The sequence below is a fragment of the Eurypyga helias genome, unplaced genomic scaffold, assembly GCF_000690775.1.
Source record: "Eurypyga helias isolate BGI_N326 unplaced genomic scaffold, ASM69077v1 scaffold12061, whole genome shotgun sequence".
Classification (NCBI taxonomy): domain Eukaryota; kingdom Metazoa; phylum Chordata; class Aves; order Eurypygiformes; family Eurypygidae; genus Eurypyga; species Eurypyga helias.
Genome location: NW_010231616.1, coordinates 8,342 through 35,404, shown reverse-complemented (window position 1 = coordinate 35,404; position 27,063 = coordinate 8,342). Strand labels below are relative to the sequence as shown.

Genomic DNA, 27,063 nt, shown 5'->3' with positions numbered 1-27,063 from the left:
AGTAGAGACAGTTTTGTCAGTCTATTATACTCAGAACACATAGATCTGCGCATCTGCGTTATTGATCTGCTGCTGATCTGCTAATAAAAACCCCCACCTTTCAGTCTTCAGAGTACTGGAGATACCCGAGGTTTTGTATTGCATTTATACAGTAAAGTTTCTGGAGTATTAATTCACTATGAAAAATTAGGCAATTTAAAAATAAATTAAGCCGTTCTTCTGAGTGTGTTGATTCTAATCTATGCAGATCTATAGTAATTTCCCATTAAATGTTAGCAAAACCTCAACTTCAAACTGAGATCTAGTTTCTTTGCTGCAGGAATGAAAGAGCAATACTAGAAAGCATCTGAAATAATTCATTTTTATCTTTATGTCACTCTACTGTAAATTTTAAAAGGGCTAGGCTCAGTCCACAAAGTGCATTAAAAAATATTTTTCCCCATACAAGCCTGGTCTACAAATGAACCCTGGGCTCAAGACGCACGTGGAAAACAGGATTTATAGCAGAAATACTAAGTCAGCATAAAGCATAATGGTGCTGTAATGATGCTGAGGGCTGTACTGGTTCTTTCAGTTTGTTTCTTACAGTAAGCAAAAAAAAAAAAGAGGTGGATATACTTACCTGAAGAAAAATGACCATAGAGCAAGCAATAATTCTTACATTCTGTTTTGGTAATACCTTCAATTTAACAACTGTCGGTGAAAAGGAGTTTCTCACAATGAGTTATTTAGTCACTATGCCATCTAGGGTATAACTGTCATTCTGAAGGGAACATCCATGCTATGATTTGCTGTCAGTCTGTTGTAGACTGTAAGTCCATTCATTTTTTCCCTTAACAGGTGAAGATAATGCTGTGATACACAGTAAAAGATAGATGATAAAAACAATTCTTTAAGAAAAAAAATAGACACAAGGGGTTTGGCAGGATAATATGATAAAATGTTTCATTCTCCTTTTTAAAGTACTATAATAAAACATATCTGAAGTGAAGCACAGATAACATAAACAGCAGAGCATGGGTCTGCAATCCCAGCATGATACTGAATAAGGAGCAATCATGAAGCATTCCCTCCACAGTTGCCTGCCACACATGATTAACAAGAATGTTCAGGACTATTAAATAATTGTGCTAAAAGCACATGATCAAATTACAAAAAAGGTGTTGCATTTGTATTAGTTGTATCTGACTTAACAGAAGCATGAATAATTCTAAACCCAAAGATTTTAAAGCCAGGAGGGACCATTTTGATATTCTCATCTAGCTTCCAGCACAGCACTGGCCATGGAAGTGTTGCAACACTTTTTCCTGAAGTTAGCTCAGTAACTTGCCGCTCAGAGGAAAAACAAATGGAAAATACCCTGCTTATTCTGCCTCTGCTCATGTCAACAGGTAGAGGTTCCTGAAGACTCGAACAGAGTAAATGTCACTCCTATCTTCAAGTGAGGCAAGAAGGAAGATCCTGGGAACTACAGGCCTGACAGCCTCGCCTCCATCCCTGGGAAGGTGGTTGATAATATCCTCCTGCAAAGTATTTCCAAACCAATGAGGGACAAGAAGGAGACTGAGGAGCAATCCACACTGATGAAGGGGAAATTGAGCAACTTGATAGCCTGCTATCATGAGTGACTGGCTTGGTGGACAAGGGAGAGAGCCCTGGATGTTATTTATCTTGGCTTTAGTAAAGCCTTTCACACCATGTCCCATAACATCATTACCGTCAAGCTGACAACATACCGGTTAGATAAGTGGACAGTGCAGTGGACTGAAACCTTGCTGTACAACTGGGACCACTTAGGGTTGTGAACAAGTGGGACAAAGTCCAGCGGTAGGCATGTCACTAGTGGTGTACCCCAGGGCTCAATGCTAGGATCAATACCATCCACATCTTCATAAATGATCTGGATGGTGGGGCAGAGTGTACCCTCAGCAAGTTTGCTGATGATACAACACTGGGAGAAGTGGCTGATATGTCAAGATGGTGGTGCTGCCATCCAGAGGGACCTTGACAGGTTGGAGAAACAGGCTGACAGGAACCTCATGAAGTTCACCAAGGAGAACTGCTAAGTCTTGCACCTGGGGAGTAACAACCCCATACACCCAGACAGGTCAGGGGCCAGCCAAATGAAAAGCAGATTTGCAGAGAAGGACCCTGGGGTCCTTCTCACCCTAACTGTGAACCAGCTGGCCCACCCTAAGTGTGAGCCAGCAATGTGACTTCATGGCAAAGAAGGCCAACAGCCTCCTGGACTGCATTAGAAGGACCATTGACAGTAGGTTGAGGGAGGTGATCCTTTCCCTCTGCTCAGCACTGGTGAGGCACATCTAGAGTGCTGGGCTCCCCAGTACAAGACAGACTGAAGCATCTTTCATATGAGCAAAAGCTGGGCTTGTCCAGTCTGGAGAAGAGAAGGCTCAGGGGGATCTCATCAATTTGTATAAATACCTGATGGGAGGAAATGAAAAAAAGGAGCCAGACTCTTCTCAGTAGTGCCCAGTGATAGGACAAGAGACAATGGGCACAAATTAAAAAAAAAAAGAAATTCAATCTGAATACAAGAAAATAGTTTGATGTTGTTTGGTTTTTGGGTTTTTTTTGAGGATGGTCAAACACTGGAACAGGCTGCCCAGAGAGATTGTGGAATCTCCATCTGTGGAAATATTCAAAACATAACTGGACATGGTCCAGGACAACCTGCTGCAACTGATCCTGCTTGAGCAGGGGCTGGACTAGATGAGCTCCAGAGATTCCTCCCAATGTCAACTGTTCTGTGGTTCTATTCATCAAAACCTTTTATGATCTGCTTCACACTTCCAACAAATTCCATAATTAGTGAACTTTCCTCTTTTTAAATCTGAATCTTTCAACAGAAATCAGGGAGAAAAGAAAGCTAAAATAAATAAACCACTCACAAGCTGTGGCAGCAAGATGCAAAGTGCTGTATTTAGCACTATGCTTAGTTCATCACCTAGGTTTCCAGTTGACAGTACCCCGGTAAACTACAAAAGCAAAACTAGCCAGTGACACAGCCAGTTACTTTTTTTGTCACCCTCTCTTTAGGCCACTTTGAGATATCTGCATTGACATTAAAAAGCTTTTATAAGCAATTTAAACTCTGAATTGATCCTGACACATACATTTAGGTCTTCCTCATATGGCCTTTCAATAGTTGTCGATTCAAACTGAGAACAAGCGTCACCCTATAAACGGAGGAGATAATTATGGTTTATTGATTTGCCCCTTGAGGTATGAATGGAAACCAGGCAGCTATTTGATGTATGAATGGAAACCAGGCAGCTATTTGACAACAATCATCAATATGGTTTTTAAATTCTAGTATCTCAGTCTTTTCCTTTCCAAATATTCCCTATATGTGGTCCGCTAACCTGGACCCAAATAATTTTGCCACTGGATTCTGTGGAAACCAGTATGTCAATATAGATTCATAAATGGTAACTTTTACGTACCTCCTACAGTCATGTCCCAGCGTTATACACTGTTGTGGGATAACCCTGTCTAGCAGCTCAGCCCCATGCAGCTGCTTGCTCACTCCCTCCCACATGCATGGGGAAGAGAATCAGAAGCCTAAAAGTAAGAAAACTCATGGGTTGAGGTAAAGGCAGTTTAATAGGTCTATTATTAATGCCATAACTTGGAATGTCACCCTCTTACTCCTTCTTCCCCCAGCTTTGATTGCTGAACATGGCATCACATGGTATGGAATATCCCTTTGGTCATTTGGGATCAGCTGTCCCAGCTGTGTCTCCCCCCAACCTACTCCCATGCAGCCTACTAACTGGTGAGGTGGTGTGAGAGGCAGAGAAGGCCTTGACTCTGTGTAAGCACTGCTCCAGCAGTAATTAAACTTCCCTGTATTATCCACACTGTTTTGGTCACAAATCCAAAACATAGCACCATATGATCTGCTATGAAGAAAATTAACTCCACTCCAACTCCACCCACTTACTCAATTTCCTCCTAACACTGGCTCAGTCATCTTTTGAAATATTGCACACAAACCCCTCAGATGCATCGCAGGCGCCCCTTTTCCCTAACAAACTACAAACTCTTCCACAGTTGCCAAATACAACAAATACTCCTGTTTAATCCAGTGTCAACTTGGCTTCAGTTTTGCTAAGGACTTTAGCACCTGCCCCATCTATCCTATAACAAATGTACCATAGTAGACTCATCAACAGACATCTGACTTACTAGACTAGACTTACTTCCAGTTTACAGCTGAACCTCTAATCAACCATTTCTCAACCTTCTGCTTTTTGCTAATTGAGTCCTTCAGAAACCAGAACCAAGTATGTTAGAAAAAAAGGAGAACTTAACAATTCCATATCTGACTTTATCTTACTATTTGAGAGAAGGAGAAATAGCTTTGTTAGGATTACTCATAGTCCTTTGAACTGGTGACAGACTGCATTGAAAACCAGTGAAATTGTTCACAGCTGTTACTAGAATGCACTTAAGCTCAGATGATCAATTTTGGGTTACCAACTTAGGCAAAACCAAAACAAACGATGACTTTTTTCTTTCCTCCTCCCTTGGACCCACCAATCAAACACTGAGATGACTGCCCTCATATTCACCCTTTCCAGTCTTGTCCCGGACTGATACATGGGCTCAGCCTCTCCATCCACAGAGAACCCGTTAGAATGCACTCCTTCCAACCTCCTCAGAGCTCCTCTTACACCCAGTGTGACTCTGCAGGCTCAAATAGACTCACGCTTCTCAAAAAGAGGACACCCAGCCCCCTTACGTTAAGAAGAAAAGAAACAGAACCAGAGACACCAGTACATCTCGGTATGTCTTGCAAACATGCTGCCTGGCCCACTGGCTGCTGTCTTGGGAGTAACTGCATTGTTCCCTGTGCAGGACTGGTTTGGGTTGCTCTTGCTTCTTTCTACAAAGTCCCCATTTTTATATTGTATAGATAGACACTGAGTGTCTTATCTGCTGCTATCAAATTTAGTTGAACAGGCTCAAGGATTACTAGGAGCAGCAGTAAGCATGACCAGAGAAAGCTAGTTTTGTTAGGAAAGCAGTCTGAAAACATGCACAGAAACCTCTTCTGCCAAAATATTCACATCACACGAATGGCTGCTACCATGAAGAGACTTAAAAGGATGAGCAAACTTCTCTGATTGCTTCACTGGTCCTTCTAGCTTCTGCACTACAGCAGCAACAAAAAAAATGTACTGGGAACAAAAGTGTTTAGCTGATAGTTCCATACCCTGCATGAACCACAGAGTTCCCATGTATTTCATTATATTTATCTGTAAAGAAACCTAGGTTTGGACTCACAGGGCAAGTGGTTTCTCTGCAGCTGTTTTTAATTATTTTAAAAGCTTTCTGCTCATGAAATACAAGATGAAAAAACTGTGAACAATTCGTTGTACCCAGAATTATCTCAGTAACTAAATGTATGAAAAGGCTGTGTGATACACAGTGCGTATTTCCCCCAGTGATAAAATAAGAATGACCTCTGTGACTTCATTTAGGTTCCACCTCTCCTGAGTTATGAGCTGTTCTTCACTCGTAAGGTACATCCCATATCTCACTCAAACTCTCAGTGGACCACAAAACACCCTTCCAGAAAAAATTATGCTTCCCTCAGTCTGCAGAGGATTACCCATGTCAGGTGAAGTTATATTATTGTCTTTAGTGCTGCTAGGAATTACTTTCAGGATGTTTCAGCTCATTACCTCAAGTCTTCATCAGCTATTTCTGAGCACGGTAACCTTTGTGATGCAGGTACTGTATATATCTACAGTATCGATTCTGCTTCTCCTGCTACATTAGATGCGATACATGTAAACAGACAAGAGTGTTTTGCTACCGGCTAGCAGGGTGCAAAACGGTAGCGGATCTTGCAGCTACTGAACGCAGATAAAAACCTTGAAGTAATCAGCTGAACTGTCATGGAACTAATTCCATGATTTAGTGGAAGCAATTATTTGCACTTATATGTCTTACTGTAAAATACAATCAGTGCTAAACCAATCCTGTTAGTGTTGTCAAGGACACATTTAGCTCCAAATGCTCCCCTTTTAATCAGCAACCAGTTATTAATTAATTAGGTAGTGATCATGTTGTTTTTCATACATGTGTATTATTATTGCACTTGATTTTGTGCCTCTGCACAGATCACCGTTAATTCGCTGCAAGTGCAATTGTGTTAATGCGCTCTAATGCAAGTGATTATCACAAGGACGGGGCACCTAACATCTGACCTAAAATTCTACTGAATTGTTCTCACAGCTGCTTTCTTGCTTCCAGCTCCAGCCTGCTCCTGCCTGGATGAGGCACTCCGGGAGAGAGGAGACTGTTCCTAATAACGGGAATGTCAGAAGGGAAAATGGAAACCAACTGGAGCCGGGAAAGGGAATTAAGGCTGTGGACTGGAGGCCACGTGTGACCCTGTGCCGTGGGAGGCTGTGTCACGGGAGTGGGTCTGGCCACGCGTGGGGCAGGGCATAGTTGCCCGCTGGCTGCCTGCAGCGGGGCGCGTGGAGCTGGCAGCTGCCTGACACTGCCAGGGCAAAAAGGCAGCTCCGAGGCAGAATATGCAGCAAGCTGAGAGCGTCCAACAGTTTGTGCTTGTTTGCTGTGCTACAGGGAAAGATGTAGTCCTCTCTTTCTTTTTGGTACCACCTTTGCAAAATCATCAGTTTTAATGGTGGGAGTGAGAGCAACATGTTTGTTAACAGTCAACACAGGAGAAATCCTCTGTCCTCCTAATATTAGTGATGCTTAGTTATGCTTACAGAATAGTGTATTTTTCAGTAGATTTTCATTCCAGTCTGAAAGCTTTTAGCAGGAGCACATACCAACTGTGTCAAGAGAGAAACAAATACTAGTAGAAAACAGACTTTATCTGAATTGAATTTAATAGGGGCCAGAAGCAGTGAACTAAGGATATTCAGCTCAAGTAGTTCAGTCAGAGATAGCTAAACTTTTTACTGTGCTTATTTAAATAGAGAGGCCTGAACTGGAGATTAGCTGTTTATCAGCTGCATGATGGAATGAGAAACTGCTGCAACATATTTCAGGATAAGTTCACTATTTTATTCGCTATAAATCCACAGGTTTAAATTCCGCTCTGGTTTATGCCCGTGGGAATATCGAATAAAGGTGCTAGCTGCCCACATTGTTTTGTGGCTTCATGCCCACATAGAGCAAATTTAGTTTATGTTGTTTTGGTTATTCACCTTAATTTCCCAACTATGAAAAGGTCTTTTAATATTTGTAATGCTAGCAAGTATACGTGCAAAGAAAATAAGCTCCCAGAATACCGTTCGTGGCATGGGTAGCAAAACACAGCTCGCAGGTACAATCAGAACATTCCCTTATGCATACCTTCCCAAGGATTTTACCTCAGGACTGTGCATAACTCCAAGTTTCCCTCCCAGACTTGGGGGTTTTGCCTGATTTTCACCTAAGGTGTCGCTTCTGCCCCTCTCCTCAAAAAAACATTCCCATGTCCTTGATGGAGTAATTTAAGTATTTTAAGCCTCTATCCCTGACACCACCAAGTTCCCTTCATGTCTGCAGCTGGGAGCAGCCCTGCTTCCGCACACCAGATATTACTGCCGAGCAGAGGCAAACCACCCGCACTGATCTCCCTGCCAGCATCTCACGTTTCAAAAGAGAGAGAGAAAAAACAGGCTGCTAACCACTACAGTACGAGTGTTTAATTTGCTCAGATCAATTTCTGTCAAAGGCAGCCTGGAAGCCCTTTTATTTTTTTTCCCCAGCTTGTCTTTGCCATGTTTCTTTCTCTCCTGCTGCTCAGTTCAGCCTCATTGGCATTTATCTGGTGACCTGTTGTTATCAAGGGCTCCCCAACAGATCCGTCAGGTTGTTTTTCGCTCTTCCACGGGGAACATTTGCTCCGATATCTACTTGATTTCAGCTCATCATTTACATGGCAAGGATGCTCATCTGCCTGTAAGGACTTTCTAGTTTGGTGTGTTTGCTTGATTTTTGCTATATAAAGGAGATGGGACTCTACTTTTTTTTAGTTCTTTTTGAGAGAGGGAGGGCTTAAGATCTCTCTAAGTTCCCAAATGTCCAAGAAAAGATGTAGGCAAAAATGTAATTTTCTGAAAATTTACATTCATTTTAGCCTCCTGCCTATTCATAGATGGAACAATTTCAAAATATCTACATCAAAGACTAGTACATCTGAAAGTTGCATTACTTTATATTTTTATGAATACAGGATTTAAAAGGAAAATTTATGCACTGTATCTTGTTAATGTTATGTGGAATATTATTCATTTCTTCCCATCCATGTGTGATGACAGTAGCAGTCTTATCCCTCTTGTACTTTGATTTCCCTCAAAGTCAAAATGTAAAACATGCAGCTGAAGGTTCTTGCCCTGGAAAAGCAGAGGGCAACTCCTATCAGCATTATTATTATGATTCTGACCAAAAACATCCCACACTTTAAAAAAAAAGGAAGGGAAAAAATAATTTCTACTTGAGGGTTCTTACGGTAGCGTTTTGTGGTTTTCTTTTAAGAACTCTTTTGTGAATTTGAGTAAAATAATCTGCTTACTTATCAAATAAATCATTTTTAAGCGATATTGCTGTTTTCTCTGCTTAGTAGCCAGAACCTAGAAGAAGGGCAAATAGAATCCACAGGATCCTTCAGCCATGCTGAGATATTTGCTAGAGTAAATAAATGTCGATGACACTGATGATCAGAGAACCATATAGATATGTATGAACTATGATCAGTAGGAATGTGCTACAGCACTGAAGGAGGTGTATTTTTGAAGAAGATAAGCACAAAATGGGCAAAGATATCTTTGTGTCAAGAAATGGCTGCTTTTCTGGTAATGTTCATGTGACTATATTATGATCTCCATGCTAAGATGAACTTCCCAGTGAAACTCCCAAGTCATCAAACACCAAAGACATGCTCTGGGAGAGCAGGGCTATGACCACAAGTCAGTATTGGAAAGTCAGAGCAACCAGCCTGCACTAATAATACAATGTTATTTTCCTTTGAAGACTGAAGGAAAAAATCCCACATGGGCTTTTGCTGGGCACTGAAAGGAGAACATGCAATGCCACAAAAGACAGCAAATGCGACAGTGTTGTAATGTGCTGTCAGTCCTGGCTGGGAATATCAAAACCCTTGGGCTGAGCTGCAAGCTCAATGATCCATATGATCCACAGGAATGTATGTGCCAAGGCTTTTTTGTTTTTCTTGGGTGGAAGCTGACAACTGCCTTTAGCACCTGTGAAGGTATTTTCTTGGATGGTGACCCTCATGGGCCATTCCGCTTCTCTCCACGTTGTCATGTTATGAGCCATTGTTAGCATCATTATAGGGGGCTATTATGTGCGAATCACACTGCTATTCCGTGGTGCAACTGCCAACTTTTGGCTCAGAGAACAGATTTAACAGCTAACCATTTCCATTTTCATCTGAACTGCTGATACCATACACAAAATCTTCATTGTGGCTCTGATTGGCATCTTCTGATGCACATCAGTCAGCTCATCTGCCCCTCATTGTTGCCATAACCATGAGCCTTCAAGGAACTTGACTTTATGCCTGCTGTGCTATCAGCCTCTGCTCCCTATTATTTTCTAACTAACTCAGCTTTTTTGGCTGCTGCACACTGATGGCCACTGACTCGGACTGCAGAGGGTTTCTGTAGAGCTGGACCAGGTGTTCAATTTCTGCATCTCTCTTGGACACTGTTTTTCTGCAATGACCAGGCCAATCAAGCCCTGACAGTTTATCTTTGGTGCTGTTATGAACTACTGTCCATATTATGAGTGTACAAGGGTCATTAGTCACCGAGGGTTAGGATGACTTGTCCGTGTATCAAGGAGAGTGGAAGAAAAGAGGGGGGGCTGATTCAGGAGTAATGAGTTTATACTCCACTATCTCTGAGAGGATTATTCCTTAAAATTATAGGAGAGAGTTGATTTGGATAAAAACTAATTATCAAACAAGAAATTAATCCAGTGTTGCTGACTTCACGCTCCCCTCAAGTCCTTGAAGACTCACATTATTCCTTGTGTTAAAATCATGACCCAGAGTAGGCAAAGGATTTTATTGTAAATATTGATGTGTGTAATTGTGCCTAGTTCATTGAATTTGGCCTACAAATAGGAACTCAACAATGGAATTACATGAACAGAACCTAGAAATCATAGGACACAGACTTTTTCTTTGAACAAATCAAAACATGTTCATTTTGTACATTTGAGTATCTTTGTCAGGGAACATTCTCTTTTCACCTTTAGTTTTTAGAGGTGAACTCTATAAAGAGTCAGAAGACACAGCACATGAGGAATTTATACAGCAAATCAGTGTGGCTTCTGTAGCATGGGCTTATTCAGGGGACAGCTGAGTGTAGCACTGATTTTAAGATACCATTGTCTGAATTCAGATCTGATTACATGGTTAGTGCCTCAGCAGATGTGATGACAAGTAGGTTAAGAGCTATCACACTAAGGTGATTTCAAATCAAATGACCACTCCAGAAGACAAATAGGAAATAATGGTTAACTTGCTTGAAAGTAAACTCTGATTTATCAATTAGAAAATCAGAAAGGATGAAAAAGCAACAGGAATTTGTCTAAAGACAATATTGGGGTATTTAAGGTGAAGGAGGAAAGGTTTATAGAGGCATTAATATTTTATGTTCCTTAGAGTTCAGTCTAAGAAGCTGATGGGTATCATGAGACATAGACAATATTGATTGTTTTCACTGAATAAAACATTGCGATGAAAGGAGATGGATAATTTACTCACTTTCTCAGTGGTTATGCATATTTCTATTTCTTAGGAGTTTGTAAAATTCCCATGTAAAATTCCCAATCTTAACAAAAGTTCACATCATGCATATGGAAAAAGAAAAAAACCCAACAGTTGCTCTGATAGATTTTGCTTCCATTAGAGATCCAAAGTCACTTGTAAGATATTCATATAAAGAAAGCACTAAATGAACCACAAAGGATTTTACTCTCTCAAAGAACATGAGCCAACTCTCTAGTTTTGTTTGGCTGTCTAAATGTCTAAACACATAAATCACATTTTACATCCATTATAGAAGTCTAAAGTCTTCTCTGTCCATTAATTCCCAACAATCCTATGATTAAGCCCTAAATGTGTCCCACCTATTGAATTTTATGACATGCATACTATTTTGTGACTGTGTGTATGTATGTAATCCTTTCACACTGCCGTATGCATGAGCACTTCAGCTGAGAAAAAGGAGCAGGAGAAATGTTGGTTTTCTCCAAAACTACTATACAAATGTACTATTTAAAGGCTAATAGATGCAATAAACCAATCAAAACGGACAAAGTCGTTCCCTGTTATGCAGCAGGAAGCGAGCAGTCCAATGCTGCTGCCGCCTTTCCAAGGTGTTTTGGATTATTTGTCTTCTCCCCACATCTCGATGATCTGCCTGCCATACGGTTGGCAGAAGGACCACAAGAGGGAGGTAGTCATCGTAAAATAAATGGTAGGAGTTTGCTTCTGATGCTCTGCTCATAGGAGGAAAAATATGTTTGAATAATTAAGGCTTCCTAGATGTGACTACAGATAAAAATAGATAAAGAACGTGTTTTTGGCATGACTGTAACACTCCAGCTCAGATGGAGAAGGCTTTGCATGGAACTTGACCACAGAAAAATTCACTCTGGGCGCTTGTATTACAGCTCCATTTAGCAGAGCAGAACGATCACAGCTTGTATTAAGTAGATAATAATGAAGCATCATAAACAATGTCAGGATGCAAGTCCAGGACAAAGCAGGAGCTTTAACGAGGTCCAGCTTGCCGGGAGCTTTTTGAAGTGTCCCTAGCTCACTTACAAAGCCAGAAAGCAACAAAGGCGGCTCTGACAGCTGTGAGAGTGTCTGGTTTAGAAGGAAGTTTTATGTGTGGATGACACCAGAGTGGGACTCAGCTTTCATGTACTAACTAGCTCTGCTGCTTGCCGGAGCCCTAATCATTCTGCACAAACTGTCTGACCATAATGGGTTGCACAAATAATAATTCTTCACAAATCAGATCCACACCATCAGCTTGCTGGATAGGCAAGGCTGCTTCATTGTGGTAAATAGCAGAAGTCAGTGGAGCCCACTCTGTGTTTCACTAGCCATGTTTAATAAGCAATCTAGGCTCTGACAGGGAGAAATCAAACTCTGGTTTTGTGGATATATGGATGGTATGAAGTATTTGCAACTACGCTAGAAGAGCAGCCAGCAGCCAAGTCAAAGAGCTAAATCAGATTCAGTCTACTCTAAATGCACTATGATAACAGTGGACTTTTCAGCGTCTTTATAAAGGAAAACTCGATACTTTTATTCTTCCTTTTTTTTGAGAGAGAGAAGGGTTTTGGGTTGCTTATAAACTTAAATTATATATGTAAATATACTCTTGAGGTAAATACTTTCCAGCCTTAAAGATTTTTTCCTTGAAGATATTAAAATTATTTTTTCATTTCTATAAATGAAGATCAGTCATTCATTAACTAAATATCACCATTATTACAGCTCTCCTAAGTATTATTAATTATGTGATTGGTATATTTAAGCTTTCACATCCTCATCACAAGTGTTTGGTTTAGCATACTTAATGCTCTGAAAGCCCTGAGCACACTCTATATAATGTAGTGCTTAAAGACAGATGCCTGGAAATCTTTTTGGGACCCTGCTGGAGTTATCTATGGCCTGGAGGGAATAGGGAGTTACAGGGTACAGCAACTGAGGAGGAAAAGATAGATGTATAGAGGGTGGAGATGGATACGCTGACTCAGACACTTCTTCCTGCAACAAATAGCCGAAACATTATTCTAGCCCAGCTGATGCAAAGTAATATATTATTTTGCAGTGATGACTGGTTTTCATGTGCAAACTCCTTAATGTGTCTACACATATGTGCTGAAGCTGTGAGAGCAAGCGACTGGAGCCCTTTCTACCCTCTTAATTTGTTTCCTGTGATTCCATGTAGGTAGCCCTTCTGTATCTCCCTTTGATCTTACATGGATTATATACATTTAAACATTGTAATTTCTTCATCTAAGATTCAGGCTGTAATCTCTCTGGGGTAATAATCATCTTCTATGTTGGACTTGTTTGAGGGAGAAGGGGATGGTCCTGGTTCCTCAACTGTGAGCCTAGAAGTAACGGCAATCTTATTAGCAGCCAGGATAATAATAACAGTATCCAGTGCACTGATGCTGTGCCTCCAAATTGGTTCCTTTGCCATTGTTTTGCTTAAGAAACTGTAATCCTATAAATGTCTTGACTGCCCGTTGCTCTGATTATAAAAAGCAACTTTCCCCACCTACAGAGTTAGAAATAGATGGTCGAAAATCAAACACTATTTGTATTGCAGAGGCATCTCTCCAGTCCCCACCATTTCCCTTCCTTCAGGAGCTACACACCCCGCTATCAGCTGCTTCTCTTTGTTGAGGAGAAAACAGAGGCTGTTATACAGAAATGTACCTGGTCCCATGACCAGACAAAGCTCTTCCCATAAACACGCTAGAACAGCCTCTCAAAGCTCAGTGCGAGCTGTGCGCTGCCCCTCTTCGCACCGGAGTCGGATCTGTCACTGCCAACCTCAGCCCCAGCTCAGTTGTGACACAGGAGAGAGGGCATAGTTGCATCGAAGTTGGCAAATGAGGGTACCTAGAGAAATAAAGGAGGCAGGAACAACTGAGTTGGGATGAAAACGAACCAATCTTACAGCATAGAGAAACAGGCTTCTGGAGGGAAGTGGAGGAGAGATGTGGGGTCCAGTAGTTGTTCTTCCTAAGACATCGCTCATCAAGGTGACACTGAAGTCACCTGTCAGGAATCCTTGACCTGCTTGGGTAAAGAATCAGTGCAATGGGGATACTCAGACTGCTTTGGTCTGCAAATGAAGCTTTTGGCAAATAGGGGGTTTAACTGGATTCAATTGGTTGGCCTTATTTGCCAAAGGAAAAAACCCTACTTCTTTTTGCTGACACACACACAAAACACAATGAGGTTTTGTTTAAATAAACAAACTGACAACTACTGCACTGGAGGCTCTGGATGTGAACCAGCAACAGCAGCGTTAAGCCATTTCAAAGCAGAGTGAATGCGATTTTCACACCTATCCTTTTTTAATTTAGGTCCATTTGAAATCCAAGCACCCCTCTGTTACTAATTTGTATGGCAATATTAATTAATGGTTTTGCTCAACAGCAGTAGGAATGCTGTTTAGACTGAGTGAGATAGATTAGAAGGAGTATAAAATTAGAAAAAGAGTCTGTAAACTGGTCAGATGCAGTTAGGGGTCACCTTGTTCTCCTGAAATAAGCACACTGCACTTGTAAACCTGGGAGTGTGTGGATGGATTTCTACCAGTGCAGACTCTTTAGGGCTGTCAGGGTTAGCACTTGTTGGTGCTGTTTCCTATTCTGGATAACAAGAAAAATAGGCCCCAAGGTAGGGAGAAACAATTGTCAGACTTCCATAAAAGCTGATATTGGAAGAAACTGCATATTATTTGATGGACAACATGAGTTCAGACTAAGTGTGGTAGGGAACAAGGAAAAAAGGCACAGTATTCAGTGACTTAGAGAAGGCACACAGTGATGCATTGCAATTTCCATTTTGACTCACTTTATCTCTGTCATTAGTTTAACAGATCTCCAGGCTCCTATCTTGGCTACTCTGATCAACATGGTGTGCCCAGCCTCAGACCATCAATAGCATTTATCTTGCACTTTGGTGACATAGCACAGATAAGACATCTGGTTTGAGTAAGAACAGTAGCTGAGGGATTGATGGGCAAATCTTGTGAACATTTTAGGTGGTCCTTGGATTATCTCAGCTACCTTCTATACACCTTATACAGGGGCAAGAGCTCAAGGTCCCAGCCATCACTGTACATTATGAAAATCACAGAAGTGGATCAAAGTACTGCTGCTGATGGTAAAGAAGTCACAATCTCAATTATTTTGGTTGTAAATTATGAGATTATAAATTTTTCCTGGTGTAACGTGTGATATGCTTTTGTTTATTTTTGGGGTATAATTTTGCAGTCAGTGAAAACATATTGTGGAACAATCACAGGAGTGAAAATCAGAGGCACCGTGTTGTTCTTTTAAGAAAACACCAGTTACTGTAAAGTGCTCACAATTTCATGGTAGGTTTTCAGCATTGGTGGGTAAAGGGCAGAAGAGACAGCTGAAGAAGCAAGTTGGACTCCAGCTGCTCCAGGGAATTAATCTATTTCTGGCTTTGCTGTTCTTGCATTTTGTTGTTATGCCTGATTCAGGAGAGATTGAGGTGACAGGATTTTACATCAGTACTCTGAGTTGAGAAGTGGTTCAGGAAGCCTCCTGTATAGGCAGCACCTCTCAGGACGGAGTGGAGGATATGGTCCCTCTTTTGACATTTTATATTGAATCTCCCTTGGTCAGAAGGAAAAGTGACTTAGCAGGAAAAGTGACTGTCATTCTTAGGGCATGCCCGAGGGCCAGGCTGAGGGATGCCAGGTCACTTGGGAGCTCTGATGAGCAAAGCAGAAATGTCAGCAGCTGGGAGACCCATCTCATAAGGACATCTGAACATTTTTGACACTTTCTTGGACACTGAGAAATCCGTAAGTTCAGCACAACTGGACTACAAATATTACAAGATTTTTGGCTTTTACTGTTTCCAATCAGGCTGTAATCAGGAAAAGTCAAATTCTGGCCTCCTAACACCACTGGTAACAGCAAGTGGAACAGGAACAGAGACATGCAAGGCTGGAATACTCTGTGTAAAGACCAACCACAGAAGTAAATATACTCTTGGATTCTACAAAACACCCAAAATAGAGCTACCCCATAAAAGAATACTGTCCCATACCAGCTACTATGATGAAAACTAATTCTATACCAGACAAAACCAGAACATGCATAACACAGAGAGAACAAGTAAAGATGCTTCTGGATTTAATGCTAAAGCTATAGCTCAGGTGAAGTCAGTGGAAATACGTCAGTTGGTTTCAGTGGAGGTTGGGTTATGACTTAAGTGAGTAACAGAAACTTGCGTTTTGTGTCACGGCTGCTATGTCTGTTGATGACAGCAGCTAGTAAAGAGGCCAGCAGAAATCAGTGCTAAGACTTATCTCTCAATTAGTGTGTTGCATCCTGGGATTAAAAGTGCATGACTAATCTTTTAGTTGGACAACACATAACCACTCAAAAAATACTGACAAAGTTTAGTGACACTTTTCCACTGACATTTATACTTCTAAAACAATGAGGAGAAGAAGATAAGGAGAGCAGAAATCTATATAAAGGAAAAAAGGCCATAAAAAAGGGAATGTATACACTGAAAAATATATCAGCTTTGGGACTCAGGTAAGATGTGATATTCAAGTAGAAGATGAAGGTGAAGCCAAGAAACCAAGGTATATTTCAGAGAGCTCAGTAACTGAGCAATGATGCTTGTGGTGCAGTTTCAGAACATGACAAGCCACCAGTCAATAAATGCACAGTATTTACCTGCTGACCTACCCAACAAGGTTCACTGGGGGCAGCAAAGCAGACAGCAGGACAGGACTAGCGATTCCTCTTTATATCCAAGTGCTAGGTTTCCATGGGGAAGATAGGCATGTTCATCAAAACAAACTACTTTTTACCAGGATTAATTTAGGCAGGAAATAGCATGGATTTCTCATTTAAACTATCCATATTTGGAGGAGTACTGGAAGGATGGAACTGCCAGGATGACCAAGGCTTCCAAAATGCCTGCAGAGCATTTTGTGAAAATCACTGCTATTAAAAACTTATGTTATTCTCCTGCTTGTTCATGCAGTTTACAAACCAGAATTAAAAGGAAGAGGTGGAGGATTATGGTGTATTTCACAATATCTTATATGTCTCTTGTTTCCTTTTTGGAAACATAGGAAGGAAACTTCTGGGTCACCAAATATAATTCCTGGGTCCTGCAGGCAAACATGTCACCTAAAGGATTTATCTCCTATCAAACTCCTTGAGGAACTAATGAACATTTTTACTAATGTTAATGGGAATTGCTACTAATAATTTGCATTTACACAATACTTAAGGATCTTGAAGTGTTCTTTCATATAACATGCTCATTTTTATTACAAGTATATTTGATTTAAATGACTTGCCTAGGGTCTCCCAGCAAGCCAGCAGCAGAATGAGTCTTAGTGCTCCCAGTGCTTTGCATTAAATCCCGGACATTAACAGTTCCCTTCATAAAGGGAGCTTTGTAGCAGTAGATCACCCCCTGGTGCTGGTGGATCAAACCTTTTATGACAGCACAAACACATCAAGAAATTGCTTGAACCCATGTAATGCTTCCCAATGTCTGCAAATCCTGACTTCCTTTGAACTTAGAAAATTGACATATGTCTGAATAATGCTAAGATAGATTTTGGCATATGACCAACTACGAAATTTTGATGTGCTAAGTATGTTCCTCAGATCTGTATTTTCTGTATGAATACATCAGTACTCTCTACATTTGTTCCAAGAAAACTTCAGAGCTTTCACTATCCCTTGTGCTTTTGGAGGTATATTTGAAAACAAAAAAAAAACCAGCCCAAAAAGTAAGCATACAATAAACAAAAGTCCTTAACTTTTCTAGTGGCAGAAGTGTCTGCAGAGTTTGTTCTGACACAGGCAAATTCCTTGATTTTGCTGTCTCCTCTGAATGGCACTGTCATCCTCAAAAATTAACTCTAAAAGGAGGATATGGGGCATCCTTTCTGTCAAGAAAGATGCAGTATCACAGAATGACCTGATTTTTCTCTGTGTCAATGTTACCATTCTCTCTAGCAAATTGAAACACTGGTATTTCCCCCTACATTTTGCTCCTACATCTATGCCTCCTGTGAAAGGGTTGCAACTGTACCCAGTGATTTCAGGATATGATTTTCAAGCTTTTGCCTGTGGCATCTGGCTCTTGCTATGAGAAAAGGGCTGTTTTGTGGCATGGCACTTGCTATAATGTCAGAGGGACCATCTGGTGGAACAACAACAGCTACAGCAATAGCGATCCCAAAAGAATTCCTCCAACGTGGTGGCGGATACCCAGGAGCTCTCACCTGTGGCAAGTAGTGACATTTACTCCTGCTGGGAATATGGCTGGGCAGCTGAATGTTAAAAAGGGCCTGCAGAGCCGCCTGCGCTGCTTGACCCTTGGCCAGCTTCTTGCTACGTCCTGAGCCTTCAAATGTTCTGCCGTCCACGCGCACCGCCATCACAAAACTCTTGATGTGCTGCTTCTCCACGGTCTCCGACAGGCAGACGTACCGCAGGCCCGACCGCAGCTCATTTAGCAGCACCACTGGGTTCTTCTCACTCTCTGCTTTGGATGCCATCTTGTGCTTGTTTTGCTTACCGTGGCCCATTAAGTCCAACGTATGGCAGAGTAAGCGCCCGTGTCGATAAGCAGTGGAAAGTAATTCGTTATTAACGGGGTTATAGACTGAAAAGTCCTGGCTGTGTGTAGATGGTTCAAACTCCTTGAACAGAGTATCTGGAAAGTCTGCCTGATCGGAAGTAAAGTCCGTGGATGGGTTGATGCAGTTGCCCATGGCAAAGTGAGCTTGGCAGGCATTGGGGAACTGAACGAATGACTTCAGAGCTAGCTCCGCAGCACGCATTTTGGCTTTCTTTTTTGTAGGCCCTGTGCCTTCAAACGTAAGTCCATTTACTTCCACAGCAACAGCAAAGACTGGAGCATGCACTGGACCTGTCTGCGAAACCATTTTATATTGTAAACCGGGCTTAAGTTCATGTAGCTGAACCAGAGCATTCTTTGGCGTCACTGACCACGAGACTTTCTTCCAGATGAGCTGGAGTTTGCAGAAATGGCCATTATTGCCTTCCTCTAAGGGTCTTTTTCTCTTACTGCTAGGTGTTCCCCCTCTTGCCCTCTCATTAGAGGATATTGGATGATCCTCCAGGTTGCCAATGTTTCGATTTTCTTTTACTTCTGCACTGCTGGTACCTGTCAGTTAAGAACGAAAATACCTCATATTAGTTGTCATCATAGTAGCTGACATTATACCTAGGGCTGGCAGAAGAGCCAAAAAAGAAAAGTTAATGATAGATATCCTTGCTCAGCCCTTTTTTGGGTTTTCCTCAAATATCTGTATAATGATTGGTTTATTATTTATAGCACAGATTTTCTGCATATTGTGGATGTGTATTTGTCCCTAAAGTTCTACTTGTATTAGTCAGTAGCCTCCTGTTTTTAAAAAAAGATTCCATCATTCAAAGATGAAGCATAACTGATGCCATGTGACTTAAATGAACTGCTGCATTCACACTGGATAATTACTAGTGAAAAGTGAATAGTTTGCAAAGTTCCCTTAGGCTGAGATTTGTTCTATAATCCATGTGGGCGAATGCTTATGAACACATTATTAGAAATCAGAAATGATTCACAAATGATTCACAAACAGAAAAATGGGTAAATGCACTAAATAATTTATTTGCTCTGAGTACATTGACCGGCTCTACTCACACCATAGGCTCTTGCTTTGTTAACATCATGAATCCAGCCTAATAAATGATCTGACAGACCTTCCTAGCATTTGAAAAAATAATCTCGTCTGGACTCAGATTCCAGTTTAATAAGGGAGAATCTTTCTGTCAAATTCAATTGCAGATACTCTTAACTCCTGCATCAGCAAGAACTAATACTGAAAAAAATTTAGATAAATCTAAATGAGACTAGGGAAAGCCAGAGCATCACGATGAAAGTAATTCCTGATGTAAAGAATGATCTGTGTCAAGGAAAGGCAACGGGAGAGAGTGACTGCCAGGAGCGTAAGGAAAGGAATGAAATGGCAGTGGGGAGCTATGGAGGGAGCATCCCTTCATTGTTGAACCAGTAAGTCACACACTGCTCTGAACTACTCTTGTGCATTACCCATGCTGGGGGGCAGTGCCCTTTGCTACAGCAGATGCATGACTGAGAATGGAGATTCATCTCACTGATTTCCTGAATGAGACATGAAATTTACTGCTGTCTAAATAAGCATTCTCTAATATTTCTGTCATTTCTGATAGGTTTGTTTAAATGTATTGCACCTCTGATACATCCTCCAGTCCTCCTGCACATTCCTTGAGGCAGAGACAAGTTGAAGAAGTAAACACGAGTGTAACCAACCCATGAAGCAACTCATCCCTGGAGCAATGCACCTGATCTCTTCCTGAGCAGAGCACTGCCTGGCTGCCTGCTGTATTCCATCCAGCACTGAACACGGAGCGTTTCCCATGCTTTCTTATTGACCAACAGGAGCGAGCCACCTGTGCAGGCTGCATGAGTCACAAGCACAGAGTAGGTCCCTGCGGTCCTTCGAGGACAGAGAATGATCCTCTCACTTTCTGTGGGGCCATGGCCATATTTGTTTTCCCCTCTACCCTGATGTACAAACTGGCTGCAAGGATATAAGGGTTAAGCTGCTGGCTATGCCTCCAGGAGCTTCTGCTGGAGCAATGTGTCTTTGCTGCAGCCCAGTATTAGGCTGGGCTGACAGATACGCAGGAGCCTGCAGAGAATTATGTTCTCTGCATACCAACCATCATGATTAAAAACCTCATCTATACCCTGATGAGTTGCACTTTTATTAAATATCAAAGAGGCTTTTTCCTGTCAGACCAATAAGTCTGCTTTCATACAAGTTCTTCCACAGAAAGCAGCTCACTGCTTAGACATGAGTAAAAATCATGGCTCAATTGCACGTGTGGGTGCCCGTTTGCAGGACTGAGTCTTTTGGCTCCCTTTCCTGAAAAACCTTTGGAACACACTGAACTTCCAGCCTGTGCCCATGTCTCACCAAAGTTATTTGCAGACCTATCTGCTGCAGTGCTTTGTTGAGGCAGAACGTGAACTGAGAAGTTAAGGCCGTAGTGACCAGTCAGTTTTTACTTTCTGAAGCTAAGGGGAGAGAATGAAGACAGGAGAGGAAGGAAAGAATGGAAAGAAAAGTTTCATCATATGGCATTCAGCCACATAAAACGTGACATCTTTAAACCAGCCTCCCTGGAAATAAGACATTTAAAAGGTCAGGTTAACTAAGATACAAGGATAATGTGGTCTTTTCTCATTGAGTTCACAACTCTATTTGTGGAAGCTCTGATCTGAGAGGGAAGGAGGTGCCAGCTTCAACTTTGCTCTATTTACCCTGGCAGTGGCTTTGGCCAGCTATTTTCCACTGTGACGCGTTTCTCATGTTTCCATCCCACTCAGAATGCACCCCTCTGGCTGCGTGATTTTTTTTCAGTAAAGGTGTAATATTTTGACTAAGGCATACTTTTATAACAGGAAGCAGGTTTATTTCGGTATTTCACATCTCTCTCATCTTACCTATTAGGTGTTTTACAGAGTCAATTATGGTACCTAATGATATTGTAGCCAGGAAGCATGAAAAGTAAGACAGCTCTTGCTTCACACTATACTGAGGTTTGAAAATAATTTGTATTGATTATGCACTACTGAATAGGAAAACTTGAGGGGTTATTTTTATTTATAATTCAGATTTTCATTTTCCAGCTGTTTTTTCTTTCATAGTAGAGAACCATGGATTTGTGAACATGAATGTGTGACCTTAGCATCTTACCTTAATCACCCTCACTAACCACTAACACAGTGGCTAACTAAAAACATGGCAACATAAAATAAACAATATTTGTTTGTCCTAAATTCTCTCCATGGAATTGTCTAGTCCAGGTTTTGGCCAACAGGGAGTTTGCGCTGATGCAGTGAAAAAAATGCAGAGATGCAAGTGTAAAACTTCCAGAGATCAGCCACAAAGATACATGCACAACATGGGGCATGCGTGATGGTGACGTGTGTTTATGGCATGTTTTGGCCCAACCACCACGAAGGAGATCCAGTCAACCAGATTTCTAGAGGACCTGATCCAGAAAGAGCAGGAAATAGCTCAGTTCTTCACAGACCTCAGTGAGAGCTGCAACAGGCCACAAGTCACCATGGCATGTAAATCAGAGGCAGCCTAAATACAGTGAGTGCCTCAGAAAGTCTGTGAGCCTGATGGACTTGTGCGGTACCTGGCAGCTGCCGGGGAATGTGAAATTACTTTATACTTTCAGGTATCTTTGAAATAGGAGGTCTTTGAAATGTGTCTTTTATGAGACCTCTGTGTAGCAGACATAAGATTACCTCTCTAATGGTGGAACATGTACTTCTATTGTGAAAATCAGACAAAGCAGGCAAATGACACCAAACTACGCAAGATAAATACTGTAAGCAGCTGTAATAGAACAATCACAAGCAATTTTAGAAATGAAGAGCACTAAAAGGAAAGGGGTAAGTCGGAGGATGCACACAGGGAAAATGCAAAACTGTGGATCATTTTCAGTCCTCTTATCTCTCATAATATCTTTGCTCTTGAGTTCCCAAAACACATTCTTTGCATTTGGGGAAAAAAAAATGTTAATAAAACATGGATTTCCTATGATGAAAGGTTGGAGAATAATACAATTGTAAGGGGAGGGAGTTAAAAAACAAGAGAAAGAAAAATATTGCAATTTTTTTGGCAATAGTTCTTAATTTACTGGGTAAGATTTCTGAAGAAGTCCCACACCTCTGTGACATCTCCTCAGGTAACTTTATTCATTGATTTTTGCAGTTTCACAAGCAAGAGGAGACATTACAAATTTGTATTTGCTTCAGTAATTGCATGGGAGAGAGAAAAGCAGTTATTGAAACATATTTATTTATGCCGTATACCTCAATCTTCTGTCTGCTCTTTCATGTTTTTCTCCTTTTGGTCATTATGCACAGTAGAGTTAACCTAGAGAGTCTGCATTCTCAAGAACTTTTCAGAACTATAATGCATCACTAATAATGACACTGTCTATGTCGCTGGGTCATAAGGGTTCTGCAGAACTAGCCATCCGATACTCCACGCTACATTTGAAGAGATAATATTGTTCCTGTTGAAGGTTATTCTGCTGCCAAGCTAACTTCCAGGGAGGATGGGGAAGGAGAGGTGGTAGGTGGCATTTTCATTTTGGTTGGCATCCTTAATATTGAATTACAAGGGGCCGTACATTATTGAAAAACTGATATTCAAAGAAAGAATTTGCTATTTCTGTAGTATAAAAAAGCTAATTCAACTGATATTTCTGATATTTCATATTTCAACTAATCAATTTCAATTTCATATTTCAATTCATCATATTTCAACTGATAATATGAAGTTACTGTGCTTAGAAATGTTTAGTAAACACTCGATTGCTACCAGTGTACTTTCAACAACACAGGTAGGACTTAATTTTTATTTTTCTGCATTTTAATATCTAACCCCTGTTTGACCTGCAGAAACAAATTTGTGTACTTGCCTTCCTGAATCAGGACAAGAGTATAGCTTAGCTTTAGGCAAGGGAGAAATACAAACGATGACAAAAGACACAGTTTTCAAAACAAAACCAGGAAGTTTGATTCTGTGTGGGATTGCTTGGGGCTCTGACTGCTGGAAGGGGATACTCACTGTCTTAGAGGTAAGGTCCCTGCTGTACACACTGCACAATCAAAAGCTCTGGTGCCTCATGGTACCCGAGGAGGAATTTGACCAACATACTCATAACTGAACATGCTTCAGTACACTGACTCTGGGCTGGGATTCATCCTGCAAGACTGTTGCAGTGGCTGAAATCCGTATGTTGGGGACCACCACCGTCAGCTGCCTCTGTAGACATTGGGGAGAGGTATACCCCTGCAGAAAGGTGCTGCACCATCCGTACACATGGCAGCACTGCAAAATGAGATCCCCAGGAATCATAGGCTCCTGCTAGAGGTACACCCTGGATTATATGTGCAAGTATCGTGACACTGTGGCTTAGTGTGGATGGAACAACTAAAGATTGGAGAGAGGCAGAGGTCTGTTACACCAAGAAAGGCAGGTACGAAGGTAGTGAATAGGGAATGATTATGCACTGTTTCATGCAATCTAAGCACTAGAGACAGCAGGCTTAAAGCAATGAAAGTGTGCACTTTTTGAAAACACACTAAATGACTGAACTCCCTGTTCCTGGCTGTTGTTGAGATCAGAAGTATCAGGGGGCTCCGAAGAGAACTAGACAGGTCTGTTGATGTCTAAGAAATATGATTCAGGTGCAAACTCTGGCTGAATAAATTTCATGCTGGGTGCTAGAAAGATATACCGAAGGGAAGATCACCATTTAAATGCCCTTTTGCTCAATGCATCCCTAACAGCAAATGTTAAAAGACCATGTGCAGGCCTAAACTTCCTATTTCTAATCCTGTCTGACATTTCTTACATTCTTAGGTGCAATCAGCTTCTGGAAATGAATAGGGTGGTCCTTTTCTCACATGTTCAAGATAAAGTCTTCATTGGAGACTGATTATTATTTTACCCAAAATGCCATTCCAAAGGTGCCTAGTGCCATTGATACATTTTTCTAGTATTAGTTCATGGACCATAAACCACAATAATAGTGTTTATATGCTAATAATCACCAGTTGAAAATACATGTGTGGTTAACCCGGCAAAACTAGTTTTGTAAAGAAAGCCTAAAGGAATGTGAAACAGGATTTGAATCTGTTTCAGCTGCTATCAATATAGCACAGTCCAGGAAGGGGCATTCTAACAGGATGCTCAGTGAGCAGAAAACTACAGGGATAAGCAAATCACTTATCTGACTTGCTAGCATTCTCCTAGGCTCATGTTAAATTGTTAACACAGAAGGAGGTTCTTCTGCTTGTTCACAGCAAATCACTGAAGCTCTTTAAAATGATGAATTACTGCACAGGTACAGGTGTGCTATAGAAATTAGTGGGATTTATGCCTTGTACTAGAAGTGAACACTGAAATATGGCTGGTTTTAATTAATTTTTTTTTTTTTTTTAGATTCTAATAGTAACACCTATAAATGTGTTGTATGTGCCAAGACAAAAATTGCTATCTTTATCACTGAAGCGTACATTTGACCCAAGAGAGGACTAGGCAGGATGTCCCCAACCAGCAAAATTTGCTATTTCTCTTTCAGAAAACACAGCTTACCCTGTCCATGTGAGCTATTTTAAAGCCAGCACAGACGCGAAGCAGTCTTGGCATTACAGCAGCAATAAGAAAATGGTGTTACACTGTTTGGCTTGTACAAACTTCCTACATTACCTAAAAATAACTAAGTAGCACATTTGGGAAACATTACGCAGGAGGTGCCTGCACAAGCTCATCATGTGCATAATATGTTTCCTGTGTGTACTTCTCATATCTCTTCCTGAAAATGTAGCCTCCCAGGGACCAATTTTGAAGGATTTTCAGGATATTTTTTTTTTTGCCTTTGCTAAGATATGTAAAACCCTGCGGGTCCCTGTGCAGCAGAACGGTGTGATGTCCATGTGCTACTCAGCAGCAGAAACTAGAGGGCTGTGCTCCTTCTCTCCTTCACCAGCTATTCCCCTTGGTGCTGCACCGTGATGAAACCAAGGCAGATTAGCAACAATGGGGATAAACACCATTCCTCCCACCCACCGGCTCTAAGAGGGCAACATGTCAGCGTGTGTCTGGCTGGAAAAGAAACCCATCTGGTAAGTGATGCTAAAACTCAGAGTTGCTCATTTGGTTCAGAAAGCTTCCCTCCATTTTTTTAATGATTCAAGATGTGTTACAATAATCAAGGCTGGATAACACACAATAATTGCTTCCAGGTGATAAATGTGAGGGTTTCCTGAGAGTTATTCAGTCCTAATTGCACACTCCCAGACTTCTTGGTTTTGAAGACTTCACAGCTCCTTCAAACCCAGCAGAGCTTTCCACCAGCGCTGCAGTCACAGGTTTGGGGAGTGGCAGTGACTCTGTTCAGGTGTAAGGGACCAAGAGAATCTGGTGACTAAGTTTTGGCCTACATCTGGTTTGTTTAAGCTTGGTTAATCATCTGTTCTCAATTGGATTAGACTTCTTTCTTTATTTTTCTTTTATTTTGTTCTCTGGGTTATACCACAGAAGCAAAAGAGAAAACAGTTGAAGTTGATGGCTCAATCCTGCAGTCTTTACTTTTGCAAAGAGCTTTTGTAACAGAGGAAACAAAACTGGGTGAAGACACAGCATCAGAACGTCCTGGTTTTTTAGGGGTTGTGAGAAAAGCAAGTGAGTAGAATAAGGTAATATAAACAACAAAGGGAGTTCCACAGACCTGTAAAGCTGAGTGTGAACATCTGTATTTTGTAAGAAGTTCTCCTTTGTATTTGTGACACACCGTTTACAGCTCTCCCTTGTCAAGGTCTGCACAGGGAAAACTGGGAAGGTGAGCTGAAATTAACTCCTCTTTAGCTGGAACTGGAGAACATGTTTGTACTCAGCATCAGGGAATTTTGCATTTTACATGAAGACTGGGCTTATGGCCTGCCAACATTTACAAATACACCTCCTTTCTACAATTGCCCCTACACTGTAGCGCTTTTATTTTTGAACCTTATTATTATCTGTCTATATGGAAAAGAGACTACTTACTCAAATTGTCTTCATCCTCCATGGTGGTTGCACCAGGACTCAGGTACTTGAAGGGTGCTATGAAGGTTGACAGTATGCTTACTTTTTCTAGAAGAAAAAAGAAGAAAAGAGACACATAAAATCAGTAGTTTTTCAGTGCATTCTGATCTACTCCACACTTTCTCTCAGATGAAAACATCTCAGCAAGTGTGTTTCCTTTTTGTTTTTTTTTCCTGACCCCACAACTCCACCAAAATTCACTGATCTACAATGTGTTTTTAGGGCTGGGTCATACAAATACCAAATGCACATCCCTCCTGGTTTCTGTGCTTTTGTAGTGCTCCTTGGCTGTGTTTCCCAGCAATGGTGCCTGAGTCCTGCAGAGCTGGGAATGCTTAAGCTGGTCCAGCTGGGAACAGGGGAGGCAGTCAACCCTGGGAGGAGGGATGTGAGAATTGATCCAATGAATGAGACCATCAGCTCATATCCTCGTTTCCTCTCCCTGACAGAGGCTGAACCAGTCTCAGAGAAAGCTCAGGTGTTGATGGCACAAGAGGCTACAACGGCTTCTAATTCTACAAAT

General features: G+C 41.3%; 1 protein-coding gene across 1 annotated transcript in view; it reads right to left on the bottom strand.

The window, feature by feature from the left end:
• Nucleotides 1-26,582, bottom strand: part of ADARB2 (adenosine deaminase, RNA-specific, B2 (non-functional)) — a 106,631-nt gene extending 80,049 nt beyond the window's left edge. The window contains exons 1-2 of the mRNA XM_010161145.1: nucleotides 26,502-26,582; nucleotides 18,093-19,000 (exon numbers count right to left, since the gene is read on the bottom strand). Of these exons, the coding sequence (XP_010159447.1) occupies nucleotides 18,093-19,000; nucleotides 26,502-26,523 (930 nt within the window). The 5' untranslated portion in view covers nucleotides 26,524-26,582. The remainder of the gene's footprint in view (nucleotides 1-18,092; nucleotides 19,001-26,501) is intronic.
• Nucleotides 26,583-27,063: the final 481 nt, after the last annotated feature.